Raw genomic sequence first — 27,830 nt, forward strand, 5'->3', positions numbered from 1 at the left:
TTTCTCTCTCTCTCTCTCTCTCTCACTGTCCACTCTGCCTGTCAAAAAATAAAAATAAAAAATAAAAAATAAAAATTAAAAAAAAAGTAAAAAAATGTCATTTGCTGTGACCTTGGAAAAATCCCCTTAAACCTTCAGTGTTATTCTCGTATCTGTAAAATGACCATTATAATTATCTCTGTGAGGGTTTATTTCTCTTCCTCAGCAAGGGCTATTACCGTTAAGAGGAGAGATCTCAATTTTTTTTTTTCCCTTTTTTTGACAGGCAGAGTGGACAGTGAGAGAGAGAGACAGAGAGAAAGGTCTTCCTTTTGCCGTTGGTTCACCCTCCAATGGCCGCCGCGGCCGGCGCGCTGCGGCCGGTGCACCGCGCTGATCCGATGGCAGGAGCCAGGAGCCAGGTGCTTTTCCTGGTCTCCCATGGGGTGCAGGGCCCAAGCACCTGGGCCATCCTCCACTGCACTCCCTGGCCACAGCAGAGGGCTGGCCTGGAAGAGGGGCAACCGGGACAGAATCCGGCGCCCCGACCGGGACTAGAACCCGGTGTGCCGGCGCCGCTAGGCAGAGGATTAGCCTAGTGAGCCGCGGCGCCGGCCGAGATCTCAATTTTGCTTCAGCCAAAACAGAGCTGAGCACAGAGGAATTCCAGCCAGATCAGTCGGTGTGGCAACTTCACTGACTCAGACAACATATTCATTCAGCATTTACTATGAGCTCAGTAAAACCATGTGAGTAGTTTCTTCCTTGAGGAGCTGGGGAATCACATATATCAAATAAAGTAGAAATAAAAAGTACAAGCTAAATGCTGTGGAATAAAGAGAAATAAAGGGACCATTATGGGCTAAAGTAATCGGGGAAACTTCTTCCTCAAAGAGTTCACATTAGGTGTACACCATAAACTAGTTCACTTAGGGAAAAAAAAACCACAAAAGTTTACTGACCACTTACTATGTGCTAGGCTCTGAAGGTACACAGGGAAGAATTCAAAGTCCTCGCCCTCATGGAGACAATACTTTAGTGGGAGCAGTGAACAGCAGGCAGGCAGCAGGCATGGCCTTTGGCACCGTGGCTAACACACCTACATGCCACACCTAGTGCCTGGTTTGGAGTTGTGGCTCTGCTTCCAATGCCAGCTTCCAGCTCATGTGCACCTGGGAGGGAGCGGGTGATGGCTCAGGTACTTGGATCCCTGCCACCCAGGTGGGAGACCAGGATGGAATTCCTAAAAGTAAAGCAGGGTGAAGGGATATAGGTGTGGATGAGGACAGTAAGATCCAAGCACAGAAAGTAAAGGCGGCCGTCAGCAAGGTTTTAATGGCTGGGAGATACTGTCACTTTTTAGGTCTTCCACGGACCTCAGAAAACTACTGAACCTTTTTATCTCATCCTACATATTCAAAGCATCGAGACATTCTCCAACATACAAGAAAAAATAATGCTAACTTCCCATAACAGCCTATTCCACCCTCAGGGAAGGAAAACGGGACCCTAGTCTTTTAAAAATCCAAACCTTCCTCCGTACCTTGATGCATAATTCATGAACCTGTCGCGTTCCCACCCTCCCACTTCCCCTGAAGTCCCTTCCGAAAGCCCGGAACCGCACTTCTGCAGGTTCAGCTTCTACCCCTGAGAAGAACCCGCCTTCATTTCCGCTCTGGCGTCACATACACTTAGGGCTCTCCGGAGTCCTGTGGCAGAAGCTATTTCCGCCCCTACTTGTCGTCACTTCCGCCCTGAGTATCCCGAAGCTAGAGGAGCGCCGGATGTGATCTCGCCGCTCCCGGAAGTGACTCGGCCTTTGCACTCCCCCCCTTCCCCCTTACCGCCCCCCCACACGCTGCTATTTCCCTCCCTCCCCCCCTTTTCGTTTCCGGCGCTCCCGCCTTCTCTCGGCTGCAGTCTTCTCTGAGCCTGTGGGGGGGAGGGAGGGAGGGGGGCGTGGAGGAATTGGGGTTCTCGGGAGCACGAGCTGCAGCACCACTTCCGGGTGAGTGTTAGGGGCGGGAGGGAGGGGGGCCACCCACTGCCTCGCGCCCCCGCCCTGCGGGTGTCTCGCGCGCATTCCGTGCGTGTGAGTGTGTGGGTCTGTCTCGCGCCTCAAGTGCGTGCCCGCGCGCTCCGCCTCGCGCTTTCCCCCCCTCCCTCGCCCCCTCCTGGTCCTCCCACCCCACTCGGCTCCCTCCTTTCCCATCAAACGCCGCCCCTCCCGCGCTCTGGCTCAGGCGCTGGCGCCGCCGCAGCCGTCGCCGCCGGGTGAGTCTCGCGCCGCTGCAGCCGGCGCGCGCCAAGCTCCCTGCTCCTCCCCCCTCCCCTTTTCCTTGGGAGGGCGAGGAGGGGGGGGGACACGATGTGACTGTATGTGTGTCCGTCCCGGAACCGGAAGTGGTTGTGGAGGAGCGGGCGATGGGGAGGAATGGGGGGGTTTTAGGGGGCGGGTGCCTGTCTGGTGGGTGGCAGAGTTCAGCTCCCTGGAGGGGAAGGAGGGTCGTCCCAAGGCAGGGTCTTTGAGAAAAGAGTGGGGGGCGACATCAGGAGGAGGCTCCCAGGGGCGCTCTCAGGGGAACGAAGGTTCTGGGGGGGACAGTTGGGGTCTCCAGTAGGTAGACCGCTGTGCAGACTGAGCGAGGTACTTCTTGGCACAAGGCCTTGGGTAGGCAGGGGGCGAAGTCCTAGCAGAAGTGTGGAGGGGAGGCTGGAGGAAGTGGCTGGGCCTGAACTGGCACTGTGCCTGACACAAGGGCCCGTGCATCCCCCCTGTCCTCAGCCTACCTCCTGAAGCCCCTGCCCGGGGGCGGGGACTCTCCTCTTCTCCCAACTGTTCTGTTCTCTGACCCCTGGTTACCTGTGGCCGGGAAAGGAAGACCCAGTGCCTGAGCCTAGGAGTGGAAGCCAAACCCGGGGGATAGGATTGATCTTAGTTCTGGGAATCAAATGTATTTCCCTTGTATGCAGATACTGGGTGGCACTAGGCTTCTGCTACTGTATCTTTCCCTTCTTGAATTGTCGGGTGGTCAGGGGTGTGCCTGCCTTCCAGACCCACTGCCGACAAAGAATTCCTGAGGTTCTTCACAGTCCTCTGGCGACTGCACCCTGACTGGCCCCTGTAACCTAGAGAATTTGTTTACAGAAAGTTCAGGAGCCCTGGAAAGGAGAAGGAATAAGACGACAGGAGGAGGAAGAGAGAGAGAGGGTAAGACAATCTTTGGGCTAATGGCTTTTCTGGTTTTGGGGGAGAAGGGGTTATGAAAAGATGAATTTTTTTTTTCTTTTTGGACAGTATGACAGACTTCAAGTAACGGCAGTTGTAATACTGGTGTTGTGGTGGGAGGGAAAATTAGCCTTTTCCTCTTAACTTTTGAGGGGTCCCAGGAAGTTGTGGCTAAGAAGTTGGCATTAAACTCCTGTCACTTTCCTTTCCCACTAGCACTCATCGGGAGTGCAAGGTGAAATGTTCAAGTGAAACCACTGAGGAGTTTTGTGTTGTGTCCCAAGGAGAAATTCGTTCTGCTTTGGAGCACATGGGCCCTAACTGCGGATGCAGTCCTTATGGCAGAGCTTAGGGGTTCCTGTAGTTAGAACAAGCAGTGCTGAGTTCAGAGGGGGGTTCCTATTCTTAATATCCCAGTGGCGTGTTTGAAGTGCATCTCTTGAATGATGAGAATCCGAGACAAAGGATTATTTGAATTTGGTGTGGCAGGGTGAGGTTTTTACTGCATGTTTCAGGTAAAGAAGATAAAACTGTATGGACTGAACCCCAGGAATGGGTCTAGAAGAATTCAAATTATGAAGCCTAGTAGTGATAGAGTTTTAGGTTGCCTGAAAATAACAATGTACAGACCTAAAAGGCTTCAAAGCTGTAATCCTAGAGATATCTTGTAATTTTTAAAGAATTTATTTAAGATTGGCCGTGGCTCACTAGGCTAATCCTCTGCCTTGCGGCGCCGGCACACTGGGTTCTAGTCCCGGTCAGGGCGCTGGATTCTGTCCCGGTTGCCCCTCTTCCAGGCCAGCTCTCTGCTGTGGCCAGGGAGTGCAGTGGAGGATGGCCCAAGTGCTTGGGCTCTGCACCCCATGGGAGACCAGGAGAAGCACCTGGCTCCTGCCATCGGATTGGCGCGGTGCGCCGGCCGCAGCGCACCGGCCGCGGCAGCCATTGGAGGGTGAACCAACGCCAAAGGAAGACCTTTCTCTCTGTCTCTCTCTCTCACTGTCCACTCTGCCTGTCAAAAAAATAAATTAAAAAAAAAAAAAAGAATTTATGTAAGATTCATTTGCAGGGGCCGGCGCTGTGGCACAGTGGGTTAACGCCCTGGCCTGAAGTGCCAGCATCCCATATGGGTGCCGGTTCTAGTCCTTACTGCTCCTCTTCTAATCCAGCTCTCTGCTATGGCCTGGGAAAGCAGTAGAAGATGGCCTGAGTCCTTGGGCCCCTGCACCCGAGTGGGAGACCCAGAAGAAGCTCCTGGCTCCTGGCTTCAGATCGGTGCAGCTCCAGCTGTTGCAGCCAATTGGGGAGTGAACCATCAGATGGAAGACCTCTCTCTCTCTCTGCCTCTTCTCTTTCTGTAACTCTGACTTTCAAATAAATAAATAAATCTTTAAAAATTAAAAAAAAAGATTTATTTGCAAGGCAGAGTGACAGAGAAATATCTTCCATCCCCTGGTTTACTCCTCACATGCCCACAACAGCTGGGATTAGGCCAGCCTGAAGTCGGGACCCAGGAACTCCATCTGGGTCTCCTGTATGAGTGGCTGGAACCCAAGTACTTTGGGCCATCTTCTGCTGCCTCCTAGGTGCTTTAGCAGGAAAGTGGATTGGCAGCAGAGATAGCACTCCATCCCAGGCACATGGATAGGGTATGTAGGCATCCCAGGTGGCAGCTTAACCCGCTCCACCACAGTGCCCATGCCCCGGAGATAGTGTGTAAGAACCAATTCCGGATTGGTATAAAATCTGTTCCCCATAGGTTTCTGAGGCAAGTTTATGATTAAATACTAGGTGCATATTTCCTCTTTCCTCCTTGTTTATTTTTTCATTTTATCTGATAGAGATTCCTCATCTGCTGGTTCACTCCCCAAGTGCCTCCTGTAGCTGGGGCTGGGCCAGGCCAGTGCCGGGATCTAGGAGCTCAATCCAGGTCTCCCACATAGGTTGGCAGGTACCCAACTATTTAAGCCATCACCTCTGACCTCCTAGGGTTTACATTAGCCGCAAACTGGAATAGGGAGTGGGGCCTGGACTTGAACCATGGTACTCTGATACTGTATGCAGGTGAGCCAAATGCCCATTGTATTTTGCCTTACATTTGGCAGATTATTGCTAGCAGAGCAGGTCGGGAAGAACCACGATGCTGCCTTTCACCAGGGTACAGGGTACGATGGTCCAGTGGTAGCAGTGTAGGAGCTGCCTGATACTCATGGATCTGTTGATTTGTTTGTGTGTTGTGTGATGGTCTTTCCCAGTATCATTGAAGTAAACGTGTTCTGAGTTATTTTGCACTTGGAAGAGTTCACAGATAGTACAGGCTGAGTTGAAGATCCCTTGTCAGAAATAATTGGTTTGAGAGTTTTTAAGATTTTGGAATATTTGCCTAGACGTTAACCTGTTGATATTACTCATCTAGCAAATCTGAAACATTTTGAGCATGATGTTAGCATACAAAAAGTGTTGAGTTTTGGAGCATTTAAAATTTTGGATTTATGTATTAGAGGTGCTCGACCTGTAGTAGGATCCTGAAAGATTTGTCTCCTTATTGAGAAAAAAAATTGATTTTTTTAAAAGATTTATTTATTTATTTAAAAGGCAGGGTTATAAAGAAGCAGAAGCAGAGAGAGAGAGGTCTTCCATCTGCTGGTTCACTGCCCAGATGGCTGAAATGGCGGGAGCTGTGCCGATCCGAATCCAGAAGCCGGGAGCTTCATCCAGGTCTTCCATGGAGGTGCAGGGGCCCAAGGACTTGGGCCATCTTCTACTGCCTTCCCAGGCCATAGTAGAGAGTTGGATCAGAAGTGGATCAGCTGGACTTGAACCTGCACCTATATGGGATGCCGGCACTGCAGGCGGTGGCTTTACCAGCTATGCCATAGCACTGGCACTGAAGCCAATGGTTTTCTATGTTTCCTCATTTCGTGTCCTTAGCTAATATTGCAGCCCTTCTACAGTTGTTCATTCTGGAACTATTTCTCTCAGTAGAGTGTCTTAAGATCTTACAGTTGAATTCAAATTGATTGTTTTTTTGCATCTTTTTATAACTGATGCTACTTATAGATGATTACTAAGCTAGAGGCTATAGACCCATTACTTTGGGGGTCGTTCCTTTGTAATTATGTAGTCTTCATGTAATTTTCACTAATTGTAACTGATCACCCTCATCATGTGGAAGAATTTCTCTGACTCTTTTTATGAGCACTTTGAGCATTTTATTCTTTCTCTTTTTTCTGCTGCGTCCATCTCCTCACAAGAAACCGTATGAACTGGCTGTAAAGAGTTCATTCACCTCCATTCTCCACGCTGATAAATACCTAGAAGCATAGAGGGATAGCTAATTATTGTGCTGGACCTAGAATTAGAATCCACATTTTGATTCCTAGGTCTCTTCTCTAGCTACTGAACTTGATTCATGCAAATTTAATGGGTGCATATATTTCATGAGTTTTCTAAAGATTGGTTGTATTAAGGAAATTGAGAAAAAAATGCTTTACTTGAAAAGCAGCAGTAAAAAAACAGTAGTTGCAAGTGGCAAATAAGTGGTGATCTTTACCATATCTGCCAAAACCAACTAGAAGCCATGATACCTTTACCCTTGGTTGGTTGTAGTACCGTGGAAGACTGGGTAGGTGAGCAAAGCTCTGGTGCCAGAATTCAAGTCCTACTATGTGTTTTGCATGTGTTACTTTAATATTCTCTCTTCTTCACCTCCCCGGTCTTCCAATATTTCTTTTGAAACTGGAGAAAATACGTAGTTCCTTAAACCTCTAGAAAGAAGAGTATCATCCAACCTAATTATAGTAAATGCCCCTCCTTATTAACAGCACAGTTGAGACTTGGTGCAATAGTGAAGTTGAAATTAGAACCCATATTTTCAATCTGTCAGCATTCTTTTTTTTTTTTTTGACAGGCAGAGTGGACAGAGAGAGACCGAAAGAAAGGTCTTCCTTTGCCGTTGGTTCACCCTCCAATGGTTGCCCCAGCCGGCGCACTGCAGCCGGCGCACCATGCCAATCCAATGGCAGGAGCCAGGTGCTTCTCCTGGTCTCCCATGGGGTGCAGGACCCAAGTACTTGGGCCATCCTCCACTGCACTCCCTGGCCACAGCAGAGAGCTGGCTTGGAAGAGGGGCAACCGGGACAGAATCCGGCGCCCTGACCGGGACTAGAACCCGGTGTGCTGGCGCCGCAAGGTGGAGGATTAGCCTAGTGAGCCGCGGCGCTGGCCTCTTCTTTCTATTATATATTTCTTGCTTGCTTTTTGGGGCTATAATGAAAGTCTTCCTCTGCTCAGAGTAGAGTCAACCAGTTTGTTTTTTCCCCTTCTGAGAATTGGCATAATCATCAAAGCCAGCATTCTGTATAGAGATGAGTTTGGGTTTGAGTTGTACGAATGCTGGTGTGTTGGGAAGGTGAGCTTTCCTGTGTGAAAGATAGGGTGAGAGGGTAAGTGGTAAAATGGACAGTAAGTGGGTGGTTGAGTGATTGGGCACCTGGGCGCACTGCTGCACAACTCCAGGGAGCACCATTTACATTGTGTTCTGACAATAGCCTTCATTCTTGGCTTTTCACCTGAGCCCATTTTGAGGAGTACAGAGATTGAGTCAAGCTTACCAGTAGCACAGTGCTACAGCATTTCTCAGATGTCCTTTTGTAGGTAAATATTGCTTATGGTTGGTTGAGCAGTACTTTCCATGTGCTCTGCTTTTGGGCTGACCTGTTTGTCAAAAGCCCATAAGGCACATATATTGTCTTATCTTGGCCCAGGACCAGCTGTGGTTCTGACATTTAGCTTTTTTCTGTTAAGAACCAAAGCAGGGACAGGTATTTGGTGTGGTGGTTAAGACACTGCTTGGGATACCTGCGTTCCCTATCAGAGTGCCCAGGTTCGAGTCCCTGCTCTGCTCCCAATTCCAGCTTCCTGCTAGGCTCAGATGAGTGCTCAGTACTTGGGTCTGTGCCACGTATGTGGGAGATCTGGGTGAAGCTCCTGGCTCCTGGCTTCAGCAGCCCTGGCTGTTGGGGGGTATTTGGGAGTGACCCAGCAGATGGAAGATCTCTCTCTGTATGTCTGCCTTACTCTTTGTGTCTCTTTTCCCTTTAAATAACTAGAAAACAAAAAATTTAAAAGTAAAACAAACCAAAGCAGAGTGATGGACTGGGTATCCAAGGAAATGGAGAGCCTTTTATTTATTTTCCTGTGAATGGCCTTTTTGTCCAGACCCCATCATTTTAAAATCACTTATCTTGAGCCAAGAGAGGTTTCACAGGATGTGGACAGAGAATATGATCTTGAGCTGCTTGTCATTTTGCTGTTATCAGGACTTCAATTTTAAAAATACTTAATTGTGGCCTTCCTGAAGAATGTATAGTTAGTTCCTGGAAATATTCTAAATTTTAATTCCTGGGTCAAACTATAAGGTCAGAAAGTATGTCCTTCAGCTGTTTTGGTCCCTTGTGAACCCTTTTCCTTAACGTGCTGTTTGGTATCCGGGTTGAGATCTTTGCATTGCTATTTACTGTTTGACTCTGTGCCTTCAATTTTCTCATTTGAAAAATGGGGTTATAGTGTCTACCATATAGAGCTGTTTGGGAGATTAAATGATGAAGTTAGAAAGTACTTAGAACACTACCTTGAAGACAGTAAGCACATAATAAATATTCATGATGATGGTAGTGGTGATGTTGTCCACCACATCACTTTGTACGTCCTCTCTGTAAGACTTTATAAGGGTGGGCTGGCATCGTGGTGCAGTGCATTAAGCTGCCACCTGCAAGGCCACCATCCATGTCGGCACTGGTTTGAGTCCTGGCGGCTCCACTTCCTGTCCAGTTCCCTGCTAATGTGCCTGGGAAAGCAGCAGAAGATGGCCCAAGTGCTTGGGCTCCTGTACCCATGTGGGAGACCCAGAAGAAGCTCCTGGCTTCAGCCTGGCCATTGTGGCCATTTGGGGAGTGACCCAGGGGATGGACGAGCTCTTTCTCTCCTTTTCTCTCTCTAACTCTGCTTTACAAATAAATAAATAAATCTTTTAAAAAAATTTACAAGGGTAGCCTCAGAACCCCTCAGAAAGCCTGTTTCAGCTGACCCACCTGTAGGACAGTATGAATGGATGCTGTCTTTTGGGATAGAAGAAGGCAGTTTGTTCACTAGAATCTTATATGGGACTGTTCTTATTTTCAGATTTTCTGTTCTTCCCTCCTAAATTTTCACAACCATAATGCATTTATTTCCAACATTCTTTAGGAAGAAATTATATGCTAGGCCTTCCTTTTACATTCTAGTGTAACTTTCTACTTCATTTCCACCATCCATCAACCTTCTCGTCTATTTTACTTCTCGTGTGTAGAGCACACTGTTGTTTGGTTCATTACATATTGCTTCTTGGATGATGAGCCTTAGTTAGGGACAAAGGGAAGAAACGTGTAGAAGTCATCCCTCCCAAAAAGCTGGGCAAGATTGGATCTCCTCAGACTGATCTTTTCTTGATTCTGTTGCCTCAGGAGGACCTGAGACCCCTTTATAAAGCTAGGGCTGGGGCCAGCACTGTGGCACAGTGGGTTAATACTCTGGCCTGAAGTGCTGGCATCCCATATGGGCACCGGTTCGAGACCCAGCTGTTCCACTTCTGATCCAGCTCTCTGCTATGACCTGGGAAGGCAGTAGAAGATGGCCCAGGTCCTTGGGCCCCTGCACGCACATGGGAGACCCTGGCTTCTGGCTTTGGGTTGGCAAGTTCTGGCTGTTGCGGCCAATTGGGGAGTGAACCAGCAGATGGAAGACCTCTCTCTCTCTCTCTCTCTCTCTCTCCTGCTCTCTCTCTCTGCCTCTCCTCTCTCTGTGTAACTCTGACTTTCAAATGAATAAATACATCTTAAAAAAAAAAAAAATAAAGGTAGGGCTATGGGGACAGCATTGTAGCTTAGCAGGTGAAGCTGCCACCTGCAATACTGACATCCCATATGGCACCAGTTCGTGTCCTGGCTGCTGCTCCACTTCCGATCCAGCTCCCTGCTAATGGCCTGGGAAAGCAGTGGAGGACAACGCCAGTGCTTGGGCCCCTGCTACCCATGTGGGAGACCTAGAAGAAGCTCCTGGGTTTGGCCTGGCCCAGCCCTGACCATTGCCATCTGTGGAGTGAACCAGTGCATGTCTTTCCTTCTCTCTCTGTGACTCTAACTTTTTTTTTTTTTTTTTTTTTTTGCAGGGCTGAACCCTGTAAAGACCAAAAAAAAAAAAAAATCCCCACAAAACTAGGGCTACAAAGGCTAAGTTTGCATCTGTGTCCAAAACTGTCTAGTTTTACTGTCTAGTTATCTTGGGTTCCGATCAACAGACTCAACTAAAACAGTCTTAAATTGCTGTTGTATATTATGTAGTAGGCTTACAGACTTTATTTCTTTGTAATTACTCCCTGAACAACATAGTATAAAAACAATTTACATAGCATTTACATTGTATTAGGCATTATATGTAATCTAGAGGTGAATTAAATTATATAGGGGGGTCATTTGATTAAGATACCACTTGGGACACCTGCATCCCAGTCACCAGGTTCAAGTGCTGGCTCCACTTCTAATCCAGCTTCCTGTTAATGAGTACCCTGGGAAGCAGCAGATGATGGCTCAGATACTTGGGTCCCCACCATTGAGTTCCTGGCTCTTAGATTTGACCAGACCCAGCCCCAGCTGTTGAAGGCATTTGGGGAGTAAACTAGTAGATGGAAAATCTGCCCCCCTGCACTATGTATCTTTCTGCTTTTCAAATAAATACATACATAGATTTTATTATTTTATTATTTATTATTATTATTTATTATTATTATTTATTTAGTTAAGAAAAATAAAGTATATGGAAGAGTGTGCCTAGATTTTGTGTAAATACCACAACATTTTATGTAAGGGACTTGAGAATCTGCAAATTTTGGTGTCCACAGCATGGGTGTGCCTTGGACCAGTGCCCCGTGGATACTGGGGGATGACTATATATATTTTTTTTTCTTTTTTTTTTTTGACAGGCAGAGTGGACAGTGAGAGAGAGACAGAGAGAAAGGTCTTCCTTTTTCCGTTGGTTCACCCCACAATGGCCGCTGCAGCCAGTGCACCGCGCTGATCCGAAGCTAGGAGCCAGGTGCTTCTCCTGGTCTCCCATGCAGGTGCAGGGCCCAAGCACTTAGGCCATCCTCCACTGCCCTCGCAGGTCACAGCAGCGAGCTGGACTGGAAGAGGAGCAACCGGGACAGAATCTGGCTCCCCAACCGGGACTAGAACCTGGGGTGCCGGTGCCACAGGCGGAGTAGATTAGCCTATTGAGCTGTGGCACTGGCCCTTTTTTTAAGATTTATTTATTTGAAAGTCAGAGTTAGGCAGAGGGAGAGAGGGAGAGAGAGAGAGAGAGAGAGGTCTTCCATCCAATGGTTCACTCCCCAGTTGGCTGCAACAGCTAGAACTGCGCTGATCAGGAGCCAGGAGCATCTTCCAGGTCTCCCACTCGGGTGCAGGGGCCCAAGGACTTGGGCCATCTTCTACTGCTTTCCCAGGCCATAGCAGAGAGCTGGTTCAGAAGAGGAGCAGCTGGGACTAGAACCGGCGCCCATATGGAATGCCAGTGCTTCAGGCCAGGGCGTTAACCTGCTGCGCCACAGCACCGGCCCCTATATTTTATAACTCTGAATAGGACTTCCCTGTTGTTGATCCTCAGTCACTTAACATTGAACTTAATTCTGCAAAGCTGTTATTTGTATCAGAGCATTCCTCTTGCTACTGTTTTTAAAGTAGGCTGAAATCAGTTCTCCCTTTTGTAGGTTTTAGGGAAATTGAGAGGGCCGTTTAATAGAGGAAAAAGTGTGAGGAGCCTTCTGGGGAAAGACAAGAAGTAGAGTGACGTTTAGGGCGCTATCCTTTCGGCATCACCTTCGTTGAAGGTATTGCCTAATTGCCTTCGCCACTAGAGGCATTCTTCCCTCTAACTCTTAGTGCGACTGGTGCTTGCCTCCAGCATATTCTCCAAGGCTCTAACCTAGGGGTGATTCTAACACGTTGTTAGTCACGGCTCTTTCCTCCCACCCAGACTGTGGTTGATCTTGGCTCAGAGTAGCAGCATCATGTTGATTTCCTGCCGTTCTTCATTTTCCCTTTCCCCTCATCTCATACTCCTTCTTACCTGCCTTAGGCAGGCTGGATCTTTTCCTACGAGTCCAGGATTTTGGGAAGCTGCTCATTACCCACTTACTACCAGTAAAGGCTTGCTAGAAGTGATGGCAGTGTGAACACCAGTGGTGGGATGCCTGGATTCTGTACCCACATGTGGCTTGACAACACGACTGAGGGATTACTTTTCCTGCAGCTTACTCCTCATGCAGAACATTTAGCTTAATTATCATCCACACTTAGAAGAGTTTGAACTCTTGGAAGCAGTGTTTAAGAAACAAAAAGCAAAAGCAGGCATTTGGGTGGCAGTTTAGTTACCGTGTGGGATGCCTGCATGCCGTAGTGGAGTGCCTGGTTCGATTCCTGACTCTTCTAATTCTGACCCAGCTTCCTGCTGGTGCCTACCTGGGTCGGCAGCAGGTGATGGCTCAAGTACTTGGATCCCTGTCAGCCATGTGAGAGGTACAAATGGAGTTTCTGGCTTCTGCCTGCCCAGCCATGTCTGTTGCAGGCATCTGGGGAGTGAACCAGTAGATGGAAGATCTCTCTCTCTCTCTGCCTTTTAAATAGAAAGTAAATAAATAAAAATTAAAAAATAAATAGAGGGGCCAGGGCAGTAGGCTAATCCTGTGCCTGTAGTGTGGGCTTCCCATATGGGCGCTGGTTCTAGTCCCAGCTGCTCCTCTTCTGAACCAGCTCCCTGCTGTGGCCTGATAAAGCAGTAGAAGATGGCTCAGTCCTTGGGCCCCTGTACCCAAGTGGGAGGCCCAGAAGAAGCTCCTGGTTCCTGGCTCCAGATGAGCGCAGCTCCAGCCATTGCAGCCATTTGGGGAGTGAACCAGCAGATGGAAGACCTGTCTCTCCCTCTCACTCTCTGTAACTCTTTCAAATAAATAAATAAAATATTAAGAAAGAAAGAAAGCAGGAGTATAGTACTATGTATGTGTCCTGGCCTACCATTCCCTATTCCAAAACCCTTTAGGTGGAAATCTGGGTGCTAAGTCTGGTGCCAAAGCATGTTTTTTTGTTTGTTTTTTAAGATTTATGTATTTACATGAGAGGTAGAGAGAAAGCAAGAGAGAAGTTTTCTATCTACTGATACACTCCCCAAATGGCTGCAATGGCCAGAACTGGGCCTATCCAAAGCCAGGAGCCAGGAGCTTCTTCTGGGTCTCTTACGCAGGTGCAGGGGCCCAGATACTTGGGCCATCTTCTGCTATTTTCCCAAGTCATAGCAGAGAGCTGGATCATAAGTGGAGCAGCCGGGACTCGAACCGGCACTCGTATGGGATGCTGGCACTGCAAGTGCTGGCTTTACCCACTGCACCATAGCACTGGCCCCCAAAACACTGTTTTTGTTTGTTTGTTTGTTTAAGATTTTTTATTTATTTATTTGACAGGTAGAGTTTACAGACAGTGAGAGAGAGAGAGACAGAGAGAAAGGTCTTCCTTCCATTGGTTCACTCTCCAAATGGCCGCAATGGCCGGAGCTGCGCAGATCCAAAGCCAAGAGCCAGGAGTTTCTTCCTGGTCTCCCATGTGGGTGCAGGGGCCCAAACACTTGGGCCATCCTCCACTGCCATCCCAGGCCACAGCAGAGAGCTGGACTGGAAGAGGAGCAACCGGGACTAGAACCTGGCGCTCATATGGGATGCCGGCGCAGCAGGCGGAGGATTAACCTACTGTGCCACGGGGCCGGCCCCCCAAAACACTGCTTTTTAAACTGGCCATCTTCCAGGTCTCATTGCTCAGCCCAGCAATTGTGGTACCAAGTTGTACAGAAGCACACATGTGTTGACTGGATCTGGACATTTTTGTTTCGAGGAAGGTGGATTTGAGGGATAAGGGGAAAAGAGGAACAGTGAGAGATACTCTGGCTGTTTTCAAGTCAGTCAGTGATTTGCTGCCTGTGACTGTGGGTACATCCCTTCCCCTCTTAGGACCAGCTTCTCCTGTCAACAAAGGAAAGTCATATCAATTCTATTTCTTCAGGGTGAGAGAAGCATTGCATGGACCAATGAGATGTGTTTAAGGTCTTTCATAAGGGTTAACTCAGATTCTCTCTGTTGGATTAGGATATAGTGCTGAGTGGCTCTGACAAAGAGGACAGACAGGTGGACACAAGGACCTTGGCTGCTGATTCCTAGCCGGGTGGTCTTGTGCCAAAGAAGAGACCAGGAGCTCCCAACACGCTTTCTCCATGGCTGAGTTTCACATTTATTCAATGTGTGATATGGTCTGTCTGTCTGCAGGTAGAATGGAAGAATCTCACTTCAATTCTAACCCATACTTCTGGCCTTCCATCCCCACGGTCTCAGGACAGGTAAGTGGTACTCACTTTTTGCTCTTCCCCATCATTTACTTTCTTCAGTTCGGAGTAGTGAGTTCTGTTGCTGCGGTGACAAGCGAGCTAAAACACATGCTGTTCACTGGATCCCCTTTCGCTGACTTCTTTCTAGAAAGAAAGGCGTAAACTACCCATTCCTTGATCTGTAAGGAGGGCAAACACTGAAGAGTGCTTAGGGAACAGATGAAAGCAGACTCGATCGGTCTGAAGACCCCTTCTGCTCTTTCAGATTGAGAACACAATGTTCATCAACAAGATGAAGGATCAGCTGTTGCCGGAGAAGGGCTGCGGGCTGGCTCCGCCTCACTATCCCACCTTGCTGACGGTGCCTGCCTCGGTGTCCTTGCCCTCGGGCATCAGTATGGAGACAGAGTCCAAGTCAGACCAGCTGACTCCACACAGTCAGGCGTCCGTGACCCAGAACATCACGGTGGTCCCTGTGCCGTCTACAGGACTCATGACTGCTGGTGAGCGACTCCGCCAACTCCAATCTGAGGTGTTGATCTTCCATGATCAGTACCCCAGGCTGGAGGGCTCCAAGCACGTGGGGAGTGGGATATGTGTTTGATTACTCAAATTTTTATTAAGTGCCTACTGTGTGCCTAGCACTGTGCTAGGCATTGTGGGGGATACAAAGAAGTAGAAGATGCGGTCCCTGCCTTTGAGGAGGTGACATTCTTTCCTTCTCTGAATCAAGGAGTCTCCTGTTCTCAGAGGTGGAGAAGAGAAGGGAGTCAATCAAGGGGTAAATCTCACTGTTACTGGGGGTGGGGCGGGGACAGGGGTTAGGAGACCGTTCTTTTTCTACAGGGCTTGGGGTTTCCTACATACTGTGGGCTGGGGGTGGTGGTGAGGGGTTTTTTAGACAATGCTCTGGGGGAAATGAAAAAGACAGCGTCAGAACTGAACAACGTGACACCATCTCCTTTTTCTCCCAATCCTAGGTCCGGGTTTGGTAATCACGTCCCCCTCAGGCTCTCTTGTGACCACAGCCTCATCAGCTCAGACCTTCCCCATTTCGGCTCCCATGATTGTCTCAGCTCTTCCCCCTGGCTCACAAGCCCTGCAGGTGGTCCCTGATCTCTCCAAGAAGGTAGCATCAACCCTAACAGAGGAAGGAGGTGGAGGCGGAGGTGGAGGTGGCAGTGTGGCTCCCAAGCCCCCCCGGGGTCGAAAGAAGAAGCGGATGCTGGAGTCGGGGTTGCCTGAGATGAATGACCCTTATGTCCTCTCCCCTGAGGATGACGATGACCATCAGAAGGACGGCAAGACCTACAGGTAAGACTCAGAGCCAGGGGCAAGACGCAGGTGAGGATCACTGCCTCGACCTCCCCTGCCATCTTCATGTCCGGCCCCAGTCAGGCTCCACACTCCGGAGCTTTCCGCCGCAGAGCCACTTGCATGTCAGCTGTTCTGTCATGGGGTCGGGAGGCAGAGCTGCTGGCATGCCTCCCGTGCCTGGTCCCCCACAGGGCAGGCCCTTTGGACCCCTTCCATTTGTAAGCCCCGGTTTTGGTGACCATCAGCATGGACTTGTTTTAGAGTGACAGAGTAGAAATTTCTCTTTTGCAATAAGGCTCTAGACTGGGTTTGAGACTGTCTTCGGCTCCGTTTTGCTTTCTCCATTCTCCATTCTTATTTTTCCAAGAAATCTTTCTGGTAAGCACCTCATGTAACTTGTGTGCCGTCCACTGGTTCTTGGGCCATATTGGAGCACTGAGCCTGCCTGACCCTGCATGGCTGGGGTGATGGGAGGGGTTTACATACAAAGGTGGGAGGAATAGGATACCTCCCCCTTTTTGGAATATATGTTTATAAAATGACTATTTATTTACCTTCTAATTCTTGGAAGTCATTTCAGTTCTTCACTTATTCGAAGTTGTCCATGACCAAAAAAGCATTACATGCATATTTGCATGTGGTGCTGTAATTACATAAGTAAGCTCCCTGCTCTTTGAAAGCTGAAAATCTTTTCATCCCCTTGAGAGCTTTTGGGCCCTTGTGGGTTTGGTCCCAGGACAGAGTGGGATTACTGCTGTCACAGCTTTGATACAGACAGGGGCAGATGTGCATGGCTGGGAGATGGGTCTGTCCTTAGTGTACCGAGATGGGCAATGTTGTTCCCATTTTAGGAGCGAAGGGAACTGCGGCACAGGAAATGGACAGAGCCTTGGGCTCATGGATTCAGTTCCTGGCTCCACCACGAACTTGCTGTGTGACCCTGGGCAAGTCCTTTTCCCCCCTCTCTGGGCCTCAGTTTCCTCATCTGTGAAATGGGGAGAATTCTGTTTATGCCTCCCATTTGTTGGGAGTATATATCAGATAAGATTTGAAATGTTGGGAACTTCTAAAGCAAGATAAATAGTCAGCATGTAGTCTTGATTTTTATTTTTGTTGTACCAGTTTCTCTGTGGAGAACAGTCATGACTATAGTGTTTAAATCCCTCTTTATTAGTGAAATGAGGACAGTGATGCTATGCAGAAAGTATTGAGCACTGCAGAATTCCAGCTCATAATCCCAAAGTTCATTGCAGCTTTATTATTACAGGTGTACCCCACTTTATACAATAAAAGTGTTCCTGGAAAATGTTTACATCATGTCATATAATAAAGGTATCTGAACAGTTTGATTCATTTAAAGGCCTTTGTAAATATATCACTTCATAAAATGAAAATCTACTTTGTTAAGGTGATTTTGTAGAGGTCTGGGTTTTTATGTGTCTGCTTCCCGTGAGGTCACTGTGACCTGGAGATACACCTATATGAAATGCAGGGCTGCAGGAGTAGTGGGAGGGTTTTGTGACACTCACTGGAGTCCTTGTACTTACCTCAGGGTCCTCTGGTTCTGCTGACTTTGTTTCTGGACCCACATTAAAGCTATCTCTGGACTTCCCAGATATGAAAAGAAATGTGAATGTGCTATTGGAAGGAAGTCTTAAAGGACTTTCCATACCTTCAGTGCTTTGGAAATCCTTGGAAGATCCTATGCCCTGGTGACAGCAGTTTAAGGCTGACTAATTGTATCATAGTAAACAGAATTTCTTCAGAAACTCAGAACTGGAGTTCCAAAGGAATGTTTCTTGATCACAAAGAATCTATTTTGATGCATGTGTGGGTCAGCCAGGTCAACCACATCCATTCCAGTGATCACTAGCATTTGCCTGGGTGTTGAGTTACTTCTGGCAAGAAGTTCTGTTACTTTGAGAAGACAATGTTTGTATCTGTTCCCATCTATGAAATGGGAAGATCAGTCACCTCATTTATCATGTGGAAATGTTTTAAGGAAAAATTCAGAGTATTTAAAATTGTTTTGAATATCTTTAGGGAGGGGATAAATGGGATGTTAATTCAAAGTTGTCTCTGAGACCAAGGCCATCCTGTTACTTGCCTCCAAGGGGCACTGTTCTCATTGTGCTGGGTGTGAATGGTGTTCCCTGGAGTAATGCACACAGTGATAAGGGGTGCTGGCTTTTCTGTCCCCTGCTAGCTGCCTGCTGCCACAACTCCAAAATCAGCGTCTTTCTGACCACCTAACACGTTGCATTTAAGGACTTTGACCCTGTGGTTTGGCTTCATGGGATTTAAGAGTTGGAGTCGTTCACTGGTTACGTTCATTGGCAGATGACTGTCCGGCCTGTGCTTGTCAGATGCCTTCAGTGAGGTGTCATGACTTCGTAGTCCGTCGCCCTCTGACAGTTCACTTGCTTTCTGTGCCTTTGTGTTTGCTTCTGTCAAACAGGAATGATACTCGCCAGGTTGTTGTGAGGAGTGAAATAATGTATTTAAAGCTCTTAACCCAGAGCCTGGCAACACCAGATAGCAGACAGCAGTTACTATCATTGTCATTATTCTAACCATCACCATTACACCAAGTACCTTTTGAGACTGCTTGTTCTGTCGTCAGTCTGCTGTCAGTGAACTTGAGATTTACAGAGAAAGCGAGCTTCCATTCACTGGTTCACTCCCTAGGTGGCTGCAATGATTGGGGCTGGGCCAGGCCGAAGCTAAGAGCCTGGAACTCCATCTTGGTCTCCCACATTGGTTGCAGGGGCCTAAGTGCTTGGGACATCTGCTTTCCAGGCACATTGGCAGGGAGCTTGATTGGAAATGGAACAGCCGGGACTTGAACTGGCACCCGTATGGGATGCTGGTGTCCCAGGTAGTGGCTTAATCTGCTGCACCACAATGCCGATCCCTTTCTTATTAGTTAACTTTCATGTTAAGGGCACAGTTGTATGTTGACATCCTCATACATAAACTAATGAGATTTTATTTGAGAACATGTTCTACCCATTTGAGAAATTTTAGCAATCAAGGGAAGTTATTTTGCAACTTTAATAGCGTTGCTTTCCAAGTGACAGTGTGTCCAGTTTCTAGCCTTAGTCTTAGTAAAATATTAGTAGAATGAGCTTATCTGTCAGCGCTGATGCTGTTAGCACTAGTGGATTTTTACTACTCGAGAACACTTGGTAAGCCTTTGACTGTCTGGCTTGCTGGGTATTTCAGGGGCAAGAATTTAGCTCTCCATTTTACAGACCAGAAAATTGAGGTCTAGGTTAATGAGCAAGTCTGTAACTGAACTGTGAGTAGAACCTAGGTGTCTAGACTCCCATTGGACCATGCTGCATCTAAACAGAACGTCTCCTCCTCTGGTGTGGTGATGAGGCTTCTCATACAACAGCAGGGATTTCCTTCAGAGTTAACAGGTGACCAAAGAAGTAGAAATTGATGTGAATGATTGAAATTTCAGTTAAGGCATTAATGCAGGGTCCATACCCCAACTAACAGTGATACCAGTTTCTCCAAGGAACTCTGTATTCTGTTTAATCTTGAATCTGGTTATTCTGTAAAAAAAATTTTCCTGGGATGAAAAGTCAACACCCCACACCATCCCAAGACCCTGCTGCAAGATAAGTTAGGAGAACCTACAGAAAAGAGACCTGTAGCTGCCTGGCTTCCAGGCCCCTGTCTTACTTGCTCACGTTGAGACCTGCTGGGTTGTTTATGAAAATGACAAGGTTCCAGCACCCATATAGAGAGCTTTTACCCAGCAGAGACTAAATAGTCATGCCTTAATTTACACAGAAGCCTCCTTATTTGATATTGTTGGACAGCGTCAGAGAAGGAAGAAGGATTACCAACTCAGGTGACAACTGAAAGTACATTCACGTGCTGACCTTGACTCCTTGTGCTAGGAAAGAGGAAAGTATGGAAGACTGTTGTTTCACAAACCTTTTGTCCTAGATACTTAAGGGATGTAACCCACTCCCAACAGATACCTGAACTCTTTGGAAGAGTACTTCTCCCCTTGATCACCAAGGGGCTATAGGAGGGTGGTAGATGAATGGTGGAGAGCAGACATCCGTGGGTTGGGAAAAGTCACTTCAAATAATCCTGACAGTTCCTCACCCCCACCCCTCTAGGAATTACTGCCAAACAGAAAGTAAAGGAAACTGAGAGAAGCAAACTTTGAAGATAGGAGAGAATCTAGTCAGTTGTTCCTCATCTCCAAGGGGGCTTGAGAAATACCAAAGGATGTGCCTTATACATGGGGAAACTGGGGAGTGGAGTTCTTTGAAAGTTTGAAATCAGGTTATAGGCAGGAGGGAAACAGACGTTAGCTGGTACTCTGTTTCAGTGAAATCCACATCCTCCCAGAGCCCATCATGCGTGTTGGCCTCATCTGGTTGAATTCTTGTTTTTGCACATTTTAGGGAATCCAGGCATTCAGCAAACATTGTTTATAATGTTCAGGGCACCATGTAAGAGGCTCAGGCTATAGAAGTAAATAAAAGAGAGCTCCTGCTCTCAAGGGCCTCGCTCGCAATGTAGTTAGGAGTAGGAGAGAGATCAGATAGGAAGGCTTCTCTTGGAAATGGAGGGGAGGGCTCAGCAACGCCTTGGTGGTGGGGACGATTCTAACCGCTGCCCTCGTTTGGCCCAGGTGCCGGATGTGCTCCCTGACATTCTACTCAAAGTCGGAGATGCAGATCCACTCCAAGTCACACACCGAGACCAAGCCCCACAAGTGCCCACATTGTTCCAAGACCTTCGCCAACAGCTCCTACCTGGCCCAGCATATCCGTATCCACTCAGGGGCTAAACCCTACAGTTGTAACTTCTGTGAGAAATCCTTCCGCCAGCTCTCTCACCTTCAGCAGCACACCCGGTAAGGCTGCTCTTGGTTCTACCCCACCACCTGGCCATGATCCCCACCCCAAGGCCATGATGCCTGCACCTACTCCTGTCTCCACATGTATTCTTTTTTCCCTTTCACCTTTCCCTTTGGGAGCCTCAAATCTCTCCTATTACTGCCTGAAAAATAAACTGTATCCTAGCAATTGGGGGGGGCCTTGAAAATTGTGGTCTTCAATCCCAAAGTCTGGAACAATTTTTGTGGTTTCTCTCTGTGTCTGTGTTTGGAAATCTTCTGCAGAGCAGGCCCTGCTTTTACTATTTGCTTCAGTTCAGAGCCAAGGTGTGCATTCAACTTCAGGTCCATGGGGACCAGGCGGTATTGGTCTTTGTTCAGATTGCTATTTGGAAGCAGGGTAACTGTGGTGAGTGTGTAACCTTAGGAAAAAGCAGAGGGTTGACGAGACTGGATGCTTTAAGATTACCAGGAGCCCTGGGTTACAGCTCTTCATCATCTCACTGCCATTCTAGCCACCGACTTCTGATCAGCAACAACCTAGCTCTGGGTGTCCTCTTCATTAGCCTCTCCAGGCCGGAGTGTGTTTGGGAGGAGGGAGGAGGGGTGCTCTCATCCGTCAAGCAACATCATTTCACCCAGCAGAGAGCTGAGCCCGTGGTGTCGAACTGCTTCCTCCTCCCCCCTTCCCTCCTCTCCTCTCCGGCAGGATCCACTCCAAGATGCACACGGAGACCATCAAGCCCCACAAGTGCCCGCACTGCTCCAAGACCTTCGCCAACACCTCCTACCTGGCCCAGCACCTCCGTATCCACTCGGGGGCCAAGCCCTACAACTGTTCCTACTGCCAGAAGGCCTTCCGCCAGCTCTCCCACCTCCAGCAGCACACACGGTAAGGGAGAGTGGCGGGCCACTGACCCTGCCCCGCTGGCATGCCCTCCCCACCCCCGCCCCGGACACACACAACAACCCGCATGCGGGGGGCGGGGGAGAGACCTGGCTGGCATCTGGAACAAAGAAGACCAAGCAACAACACTGGCAACGCAAAGTGGACGCTAACAGAAATAGCCTTTCTGGGACCAGAGCTACAGTGGGGAGATGGTCGACTGTGTAATATTCCCTGATTGATGGATCAGTGGGAGGCAGAAACATGAAACACGCCTGGAACAAAGACAACTTTTTGTTCACGCATTTTCCTCCCTGAAACTATCCATGCACACACCTTGCAAGATTCTCTACTTGATGCCAAAGCAGACACATTTGAATGAAGACCATACCTATAGGCCTTGAGGCATCAGCTGTAAACAGGAGATAAAATCAGACATCGCCAGGCCCCAGCCTGGTGACAACGCAACAGGCAAGGCTCTGAAGGATGCCAGGAGAAGAGACCAAGACAAAGTCTGCTAAATATTCACCAAAAGCTGGCAAACAGAAAATGGAAAAGCTCACCTCGTCAAGCGTGGCCACTGTTGACCCCGTGGATCTGCAGTGACTGACTGGGAGGAAGTGATCCTGCCGACTGGGAGAGCTGATGGTTTCCTTCGTGACATGTCAAGTTCGACCACAGCCCAGCTTCCTGCTGGCCGTAGGCCTTCACACCCAGCTTCTTGTAGACCCAGTGATGTCACCTTAAAGTGAACAGACGTCCTGCTTTTCAACGAGAAGTCAGACTTTCTTCACAGAGACAAGACCTGGCCTGTGATGTCCTTGAGATTTTCTACCAGAGGTCCAGAAAAGGATCTGGTCACAGAGAAGGCTCTGAAACCCTCATGAGGAGCAGGAGTCAGTGCATCCTTGGGTCCTTGGGTCACCTTAGCAGAGGGCTCTGTAGCACTGGGGCAAGAGGTCAAATTGGTATGAAACTAGGTATTTCCTGCCATCAGGGAGTGAAACTGGGAAAAGTCTCAAGGAGTTTCTTTGAGTTTCCTTTACTATCACTGCTACCCTCATCAGTTAGCATAACTCTGCTTTTCTTTGATACCAGAACTTACCCTGCAAGCGATGTTCAAGGCTGAAGGGCTAGGTTCTGACTATAGAGGGGCCAAGAAAGCAATGTTGTGTTTTTCTTTTTCCTTGCTGTCGTGTTTGCCTTGTGTTTCTGAATGTTCCTTAGGACAATTAATACGGGAGCTGACTTGTATGCTAATTTGTGAACTGTCTGTCTCTTGGGTGCCAAGGTGCAGTTCTTCCTTCACCGGCGAGAGAAGGCTTAGCTTGAGCTGTGTGGTGCAGGTGGTGGCCAGAAGCCGGGCATTACAGCCTGGTGGGGATCAGAGAGGGCCTGAGCCTGCAGCTCTGGAGGCCCATCTGGTGTGCTTCCTCAGGAGGCCTCATGGAGGTTTAGTAAGGAGCCAGTCCCTAAGTGACATTGCTGACATCTCTCCCTCTCTTCTCATCCTGTGCAGAATCCACACCGGTGATAGGCCGTACAAATGTGCACACCCAGGCTGTGAGAAAGCCTTCACACAGCTCTCCAACCTACAGGTAAATGTTCTACCCTCCGCAGAAGACCTTGAGTCTGAGACGTGGGTTCAGAGTGACACTGGACTAGTTCAGTGGTTCTCTTTGTTAGCACTCCTTTACATTCTAGAAGTTACTGAAGAACCAAAAGAGTTTTTGTTTTATGTAATTATGAGGGTGCTTCAAAAAGTCATGGAAAAATAGAATTATGAGATAAGTTTAGGGGCAGACATTTTGGCACTGCTGGGGAAGCACATCCCATATCAGAGTGTCAGTTGGAGTCCTGTTTTCCTCCGTTTCTGGTCTGACTTCCCGTCCATGTATCATGGGAGGCAGTGGATGGTGGCTGAAGTACTTGGGTACTTGTGTCACCACATGGTAGACTTGATGGAGCTCCAGACTTGGGGCATCAGCCTGCCTGCCTGCCCTTGGCTGCTGCAGGCATTTGAGGAGTGAACCAGAAAGATGGAAAATATCTCTGTCACTTCTTCTCAAGTAAATATACATAAACTTTGTTTTTTAGAGAAAATATTCTTTATTTTCTCGTAATTTTTTCATGTTTTCCATGAACTTGAACACCCCTTGTATCTGTCTACATAGATGTCATAAACTGAGAAACTTGAAAGGTACTTAGTGATCTGTTTAAAAAATAACTATAAATTCATTGCATGTTAACTTATATGATATATTCCCAAATGTCAAAAAAAAAACTTAATGGGAAGAGTAATTTTTTATAATGATTTATTTATTTGAAAGTCAGAGTTACACAGAGACAGAAGGAGAAGCAGAGAGAGAGAGGTCTTCCATCTGCTGGTTCACCCCTCATTTGGTCACAATGGCTGGAGCTGCACTGATCAGGAGCCAGGAGCTTCTTCTGGGTTTCCCACTCGGGTGCAGGGGCCCAAGCACTTGGGCCATCTTCATCTGTTTTCCCAGGCCATAGTAGGGAGCTGGATTGGAAGTGGAGCAGCTGGGACTTGAACTGGCACCTATATGGGATGCTGGCACAGCAGGCGGCAGTTTTAGCCGCTACACCACAGTGCCGGCCCCGGGAAGAGTAATTTATTTATTTTTGAAAATCTATTTGAAAGGCAGAGGCAGACACACAGAGAGAGCAAGTTCTTCTATCTGCTAATCCACTCCCCAAATGGCCACAATGGCCAGGGCTTGTCCAGACTGAAGCCTGAGCCTTGAGCTTCTTCCAAGTCTCCCACGTGAGTGCAGGGGCCCAAGCACTTGGGCCATCTTCCTCTGCTTTCCCAGGAACATTAGCAGGGAGCTGAATTGGAAGTGGAGCAGCTGGGTCTCAAACTGGCGCCCATATGGGATGCCTGCGTCCCACACTACCGACCCCTGTTTAATAGTTTGTGTCTCTTTAATGTCTGGCTTAACAGAAGATTAATAGATTCTCTTAACTGATGCATTCAGTTTGTTGCAAGATCACACACATCATGTGATCTCTGTACAGTCATAAAAGCATGATCTCTTAGTATTTTTTAAAAAGATTTTATTTATGTATTTAAGAAGTAGAGCTATAGGAGCCGGCGCTGTGGCACAGCGGGTTAATGCCCTGGCCTGAAGTGCCAGCATCGCATATGGGCACCAGTTCTAGTCCCAGCTGCTCCTCTTCCGATCCAGCTCTCTGCTATTGCCTGGGATAGCAGTAGAAGATGGCCTAAGTCCTTGGGTCCCTGCACCCACGTAGAAGACCCAGAAGAAGCTCCTGGCTCCTGGCTTCGGATCAGCGCAGCTCCGGCCGTTGCGGCCAATTTGGGAGTGAACCAGCAGATGGAAGACCTCTCTCTGTCTCTACGTCTCTGTAACTCTATCTTTCAAATAAATTTAAAAAAGAAGAAGAAGAAGAAGTAGAGCTACAGAGAGAGAGGGAGAGACAGACAGAAAGGTCTTCTATTGCTGGTTCACTCCCCAAATGGTCGCAACGGCCGGAGCTGTGCTGATCCGAAGCCAGGAGCCAGGAGCTTCTTCTGGGTCTCCCACACAGGTGCAGGGGCCTAAGCACTTGGGTCTTCTGCTGCTGCTTTCCCAGGCCATAGCAGAGAGCTGGATCGGAAGTGGAGCAGCTAGGACATGAACCGGTGCCCATAGGGATGCTGGCACTGCAGGCGGAGGCTTACCTACTAAGCCACAGCACTGGACCCCTCTCATGTCATTTCGAAGAGTTTTGGCTTTGTGGCCCCCTAGATAAAGCCCTCTTGTGTCGTCCATGCCTCACTTGGAGAACTGGCATAAACTGTCATTCTGTCTCCATCCTGGTCTGGGCTGCATGACATGTTTTCTCCCTTAGCCTCTAGCTCCTGAAGTTCCTTTTGAAACAGTTTCTGCTGCTTTCAGATGGAACAAGAAGCTCGGAGGCCTGACACGCACCTTAGGGCTTTCTGTAAAGATCAAGGAGGCAGGAGGAAAGCGTGCAGTGCACTCAACAGGTTTCTCCCAATTTTTTCAGTCCCACAGACGGCAACACAACAAAGATAAACCTTTCAAGTGCCACAACTGTCATCGGGCGTACACAGATGCAGCCTCACTAGAGGTCCACCTATCTACGCATACAGTGAAGCACGCCAAGGTGTACACCTGCACTATCTGTAGCCGGGCGTATACATCAGTGAGTGCTCAGCTTCTTCTCTTTCCTCCCGCAGTCCTGCAAGATGCCACCCCACCCCAGTCTTTCAGGTTGCAGCAAATACCCCATCTCCCTGGCTCCAACTTGGCAGAATCGTTAAAGATTCAGAAATTAATTAGATTTACAGTTGAATTTAGGAGATGCCTAATCCCCTAAGCCTGTAGAGATAGATAAATCATCTTTGTTCGTTTGACTTAAATATAAGGCAAAACAAAACCACCTGAAATCTGGGGGAGAAAGAGACTTGGTTTTTCCCAGTAGATTCTGGAAAAATGTTGTAAATTTGTCCCATTCAGAACTCTTTAAGAAAAATGGCAGCGTTTCCTTTTCAGTGTCCATAGTGACTTTTAAAGGTCGCCTTCTGCCTGTGTCTGGTGCTGAGCCCTGGAAGTGCTGCTTGAGTTCTGCTGACTCCTGGCTCCAGAATGTTTGTAAATATTACTCAGCCTAATGCATAGCAGCCCAGATGCTAGGTGTGAGGAACCTGTGTGTCTCTCATCCCTCAGCTTGTTTTTACCATCTCTCTCAGGAAACATACCTTATGAAACACATGCGCAAACACAACCCTCCTGATCTCCAGCAGCAAGTGCAGGCGGCAGCGGCGGCAGCAGCAGTAGCCCAGGCTCAGGCCCAGGCCCAGGCCCAGGCACAAGCCCAGGCCCAGGCCCAAGCCCAGGCCCAGGCCCAGGCCTCCCAGGCATCGCAGCAGCAGCAACAACAGCAACAGCAGCAGCAGCAACAGCAGCAGCCACAACCACCACACTTCCAGTCTCCTGGGGCAGCCCCCCAGGGTGGGGGTGGTGGGGACAGCAACCCTAACCCTCCACCCCAGTGTTCATTTGACCTGACCCCCTATAAGACGGCGGAGCATCATAAGGACATCTGCCTCACTGTCACCACCAGCACCATCCAGGTGGAGCACCTGGCCAGCTCCTAGAGATCCGTGCTGCCGCCCACTGGGAAGAGGAGGAGGAAGCTCTGGTCCCTGCTTTCTCCAACTCCTCTTGGTAGAAGAAGTCCTCTTCTTCTTGACAAGCCTTGGCTACGTCTCCTTGGGCCTCAGGCACGGCTTTTTCATCATAAGACATCATCCTTATTCTCTACTCTTCAAAAGGAACATCAGCCTTCCTGATTGGCAAAGGAATACTGAGCTGATGGTGAATCCAGCAGCTTCCCCTCCCAAGCAAAGCTTTTAAATTGGGGGTTGGTGCTCAAGGGAAGGATTTGCTATGACCTCAAAAGAACTTGCCCTTTGTGGGTATTTGCCCTCTCCTCACCCTCCTCATCCTCAAAATTTGGGCTGATGTGGACTAGAGGCTGGCCCTTCCTGATCACAGAGAAGAGGGAGCCCTAGCTGCAACCAGCCTCCTGTTCTGTCCTTGCCGGCAAAAGAACAGAGGCTTTTCATGTGCCCGAATCCCTGAGGGCATTCTCTTCCTTCCATGATCTCACTTCACGATTTGGGGGGGGAATTAGACCTTTTCTTTCTAAGGGGGCAGGGGCTGAGATGTGGTCTCCAAGGGGCCAGACGTGAAGGGTGGCTTGGAAGTGTGGGTTATGGTTTTCCTTGGAGCCTCTCCCCATTCTCAGCCAGCCAAGGCCCTATACACTCAGTCTACCTATCCCAAACCCCAAGGAGCTGTGGGATTTTGTGTTCTCTGAAACTCCAAAACAAAGGGTGTTGCAGAGAAGGGGAGAGACAGGGCAAACACACGGACTGGACTTAGCTCCCCAGGTGCCACGGTCAGATGCCGGACACGGATTTATATATAAATATATATATACCCACTCATCACGGCCATCTTTGTTGTAACCATTTCTGTGTTTATAAATGCATTATCTCTGAGAATTTTCATATTTGATGTTTTGTTTAT

At 48.4% G+C, this 27,830-nt stretch overlaps 1 protein-coding gene across 29 annotated transcripts; it reads left to right on the top strand.

Annotated features, from left to right (window-relative positions):
- Positions 1-1,758: 1,758 nt before the first annotated feature.
- ZNF384 (zinc finger protein 384) lies at positions 1,759-27,811 on the top strand. 29 transcript variants are annotated; one of them, XM_051850158.3, is made up of 12 exons: positions 1,808-1,987; positions 3,128-3,190; positions 14,610-14,680; positions 14,934-15,171; positions 15,402-15,449; positions 15,649-15,982; positions 16,837-16,929; positions 20,649-20,873; positions 21,565-21,747; positions 23,261-23,339; positions 25,780-25,938; positions 26,486-27,811. In XM_051850158.3, the coding sequence occupies exons 3-12, from the start codon at positions 14,615-14,617 to the stop codon at positions 26,891-26,893; spliced, it is 1,833 nt and encodes a 610-aa protein (XP_051706118.1). In that variant the 5' UTR covers positions 1,808-1,987; positions 3,128-3,190; positions 14,610-14,614; the 3' UTR covers positions 26,894-27,811. The 29 variants fall into 29 exon arrangements, with proteins under 29 accessions (XP_069905422.1, XP_069905436.1, XP_069905432.1 ...); XM_008259742.5 differs by lacking the exon at positions 1,808-1,987 and adding an exon at positions 2,001-2,253; XM_051850160.3 differs by lacking the exon at positions 1,808-1,987 and adding an exon at positions 2,336-2,355.
- Positions 27,812-27,830: the final 19 nt, after the last annotated feature.

The sequence above is a fragment of the Oryctolagus cuniculus genome, chromosome 9 (genome assembly GCF_051225735.1).
Source record: "Oryctolagus cuniculus isolate XC-2025 breed Fujian yellow rabbit chromosome 9, ASM5122573v1, whole genome shotgun sequence".
Taxonomy (NCBI): Eukaryota; Metazoa; Chordata; class Mammalia; order Lagomorpha; family Leporidae; genus Oryctolagus; species Oryctolagus cuniculus.

What these genes read in the sequence shown, in the direction of transcription:
- ZNF384 (XM_051850158.3), top strand. Translation starts at nt 14,615, where the DNA reads ATGGAAGAATCTCACTTCAATTCTAACCCATACTTCTGGCCTTCCATC. An exon ending in CACCTCCAGCAGCACACACG is followed by an intron (nt 21,748 to 23,260) that starts GTAAGGGAGAGT and finishes CATCCTGTGCAG; the next exon opens with AATCCACACCGGTGATAGGC. An exon ending in CACAGCTCTCCAACCTACAG is followed by an intron (nt 23,340 to 25,779) that starts GTAAATGTTCTA and finishes CAATTTTTTCAG; the next exon opens with TCCCACAGACGGCAACACAA.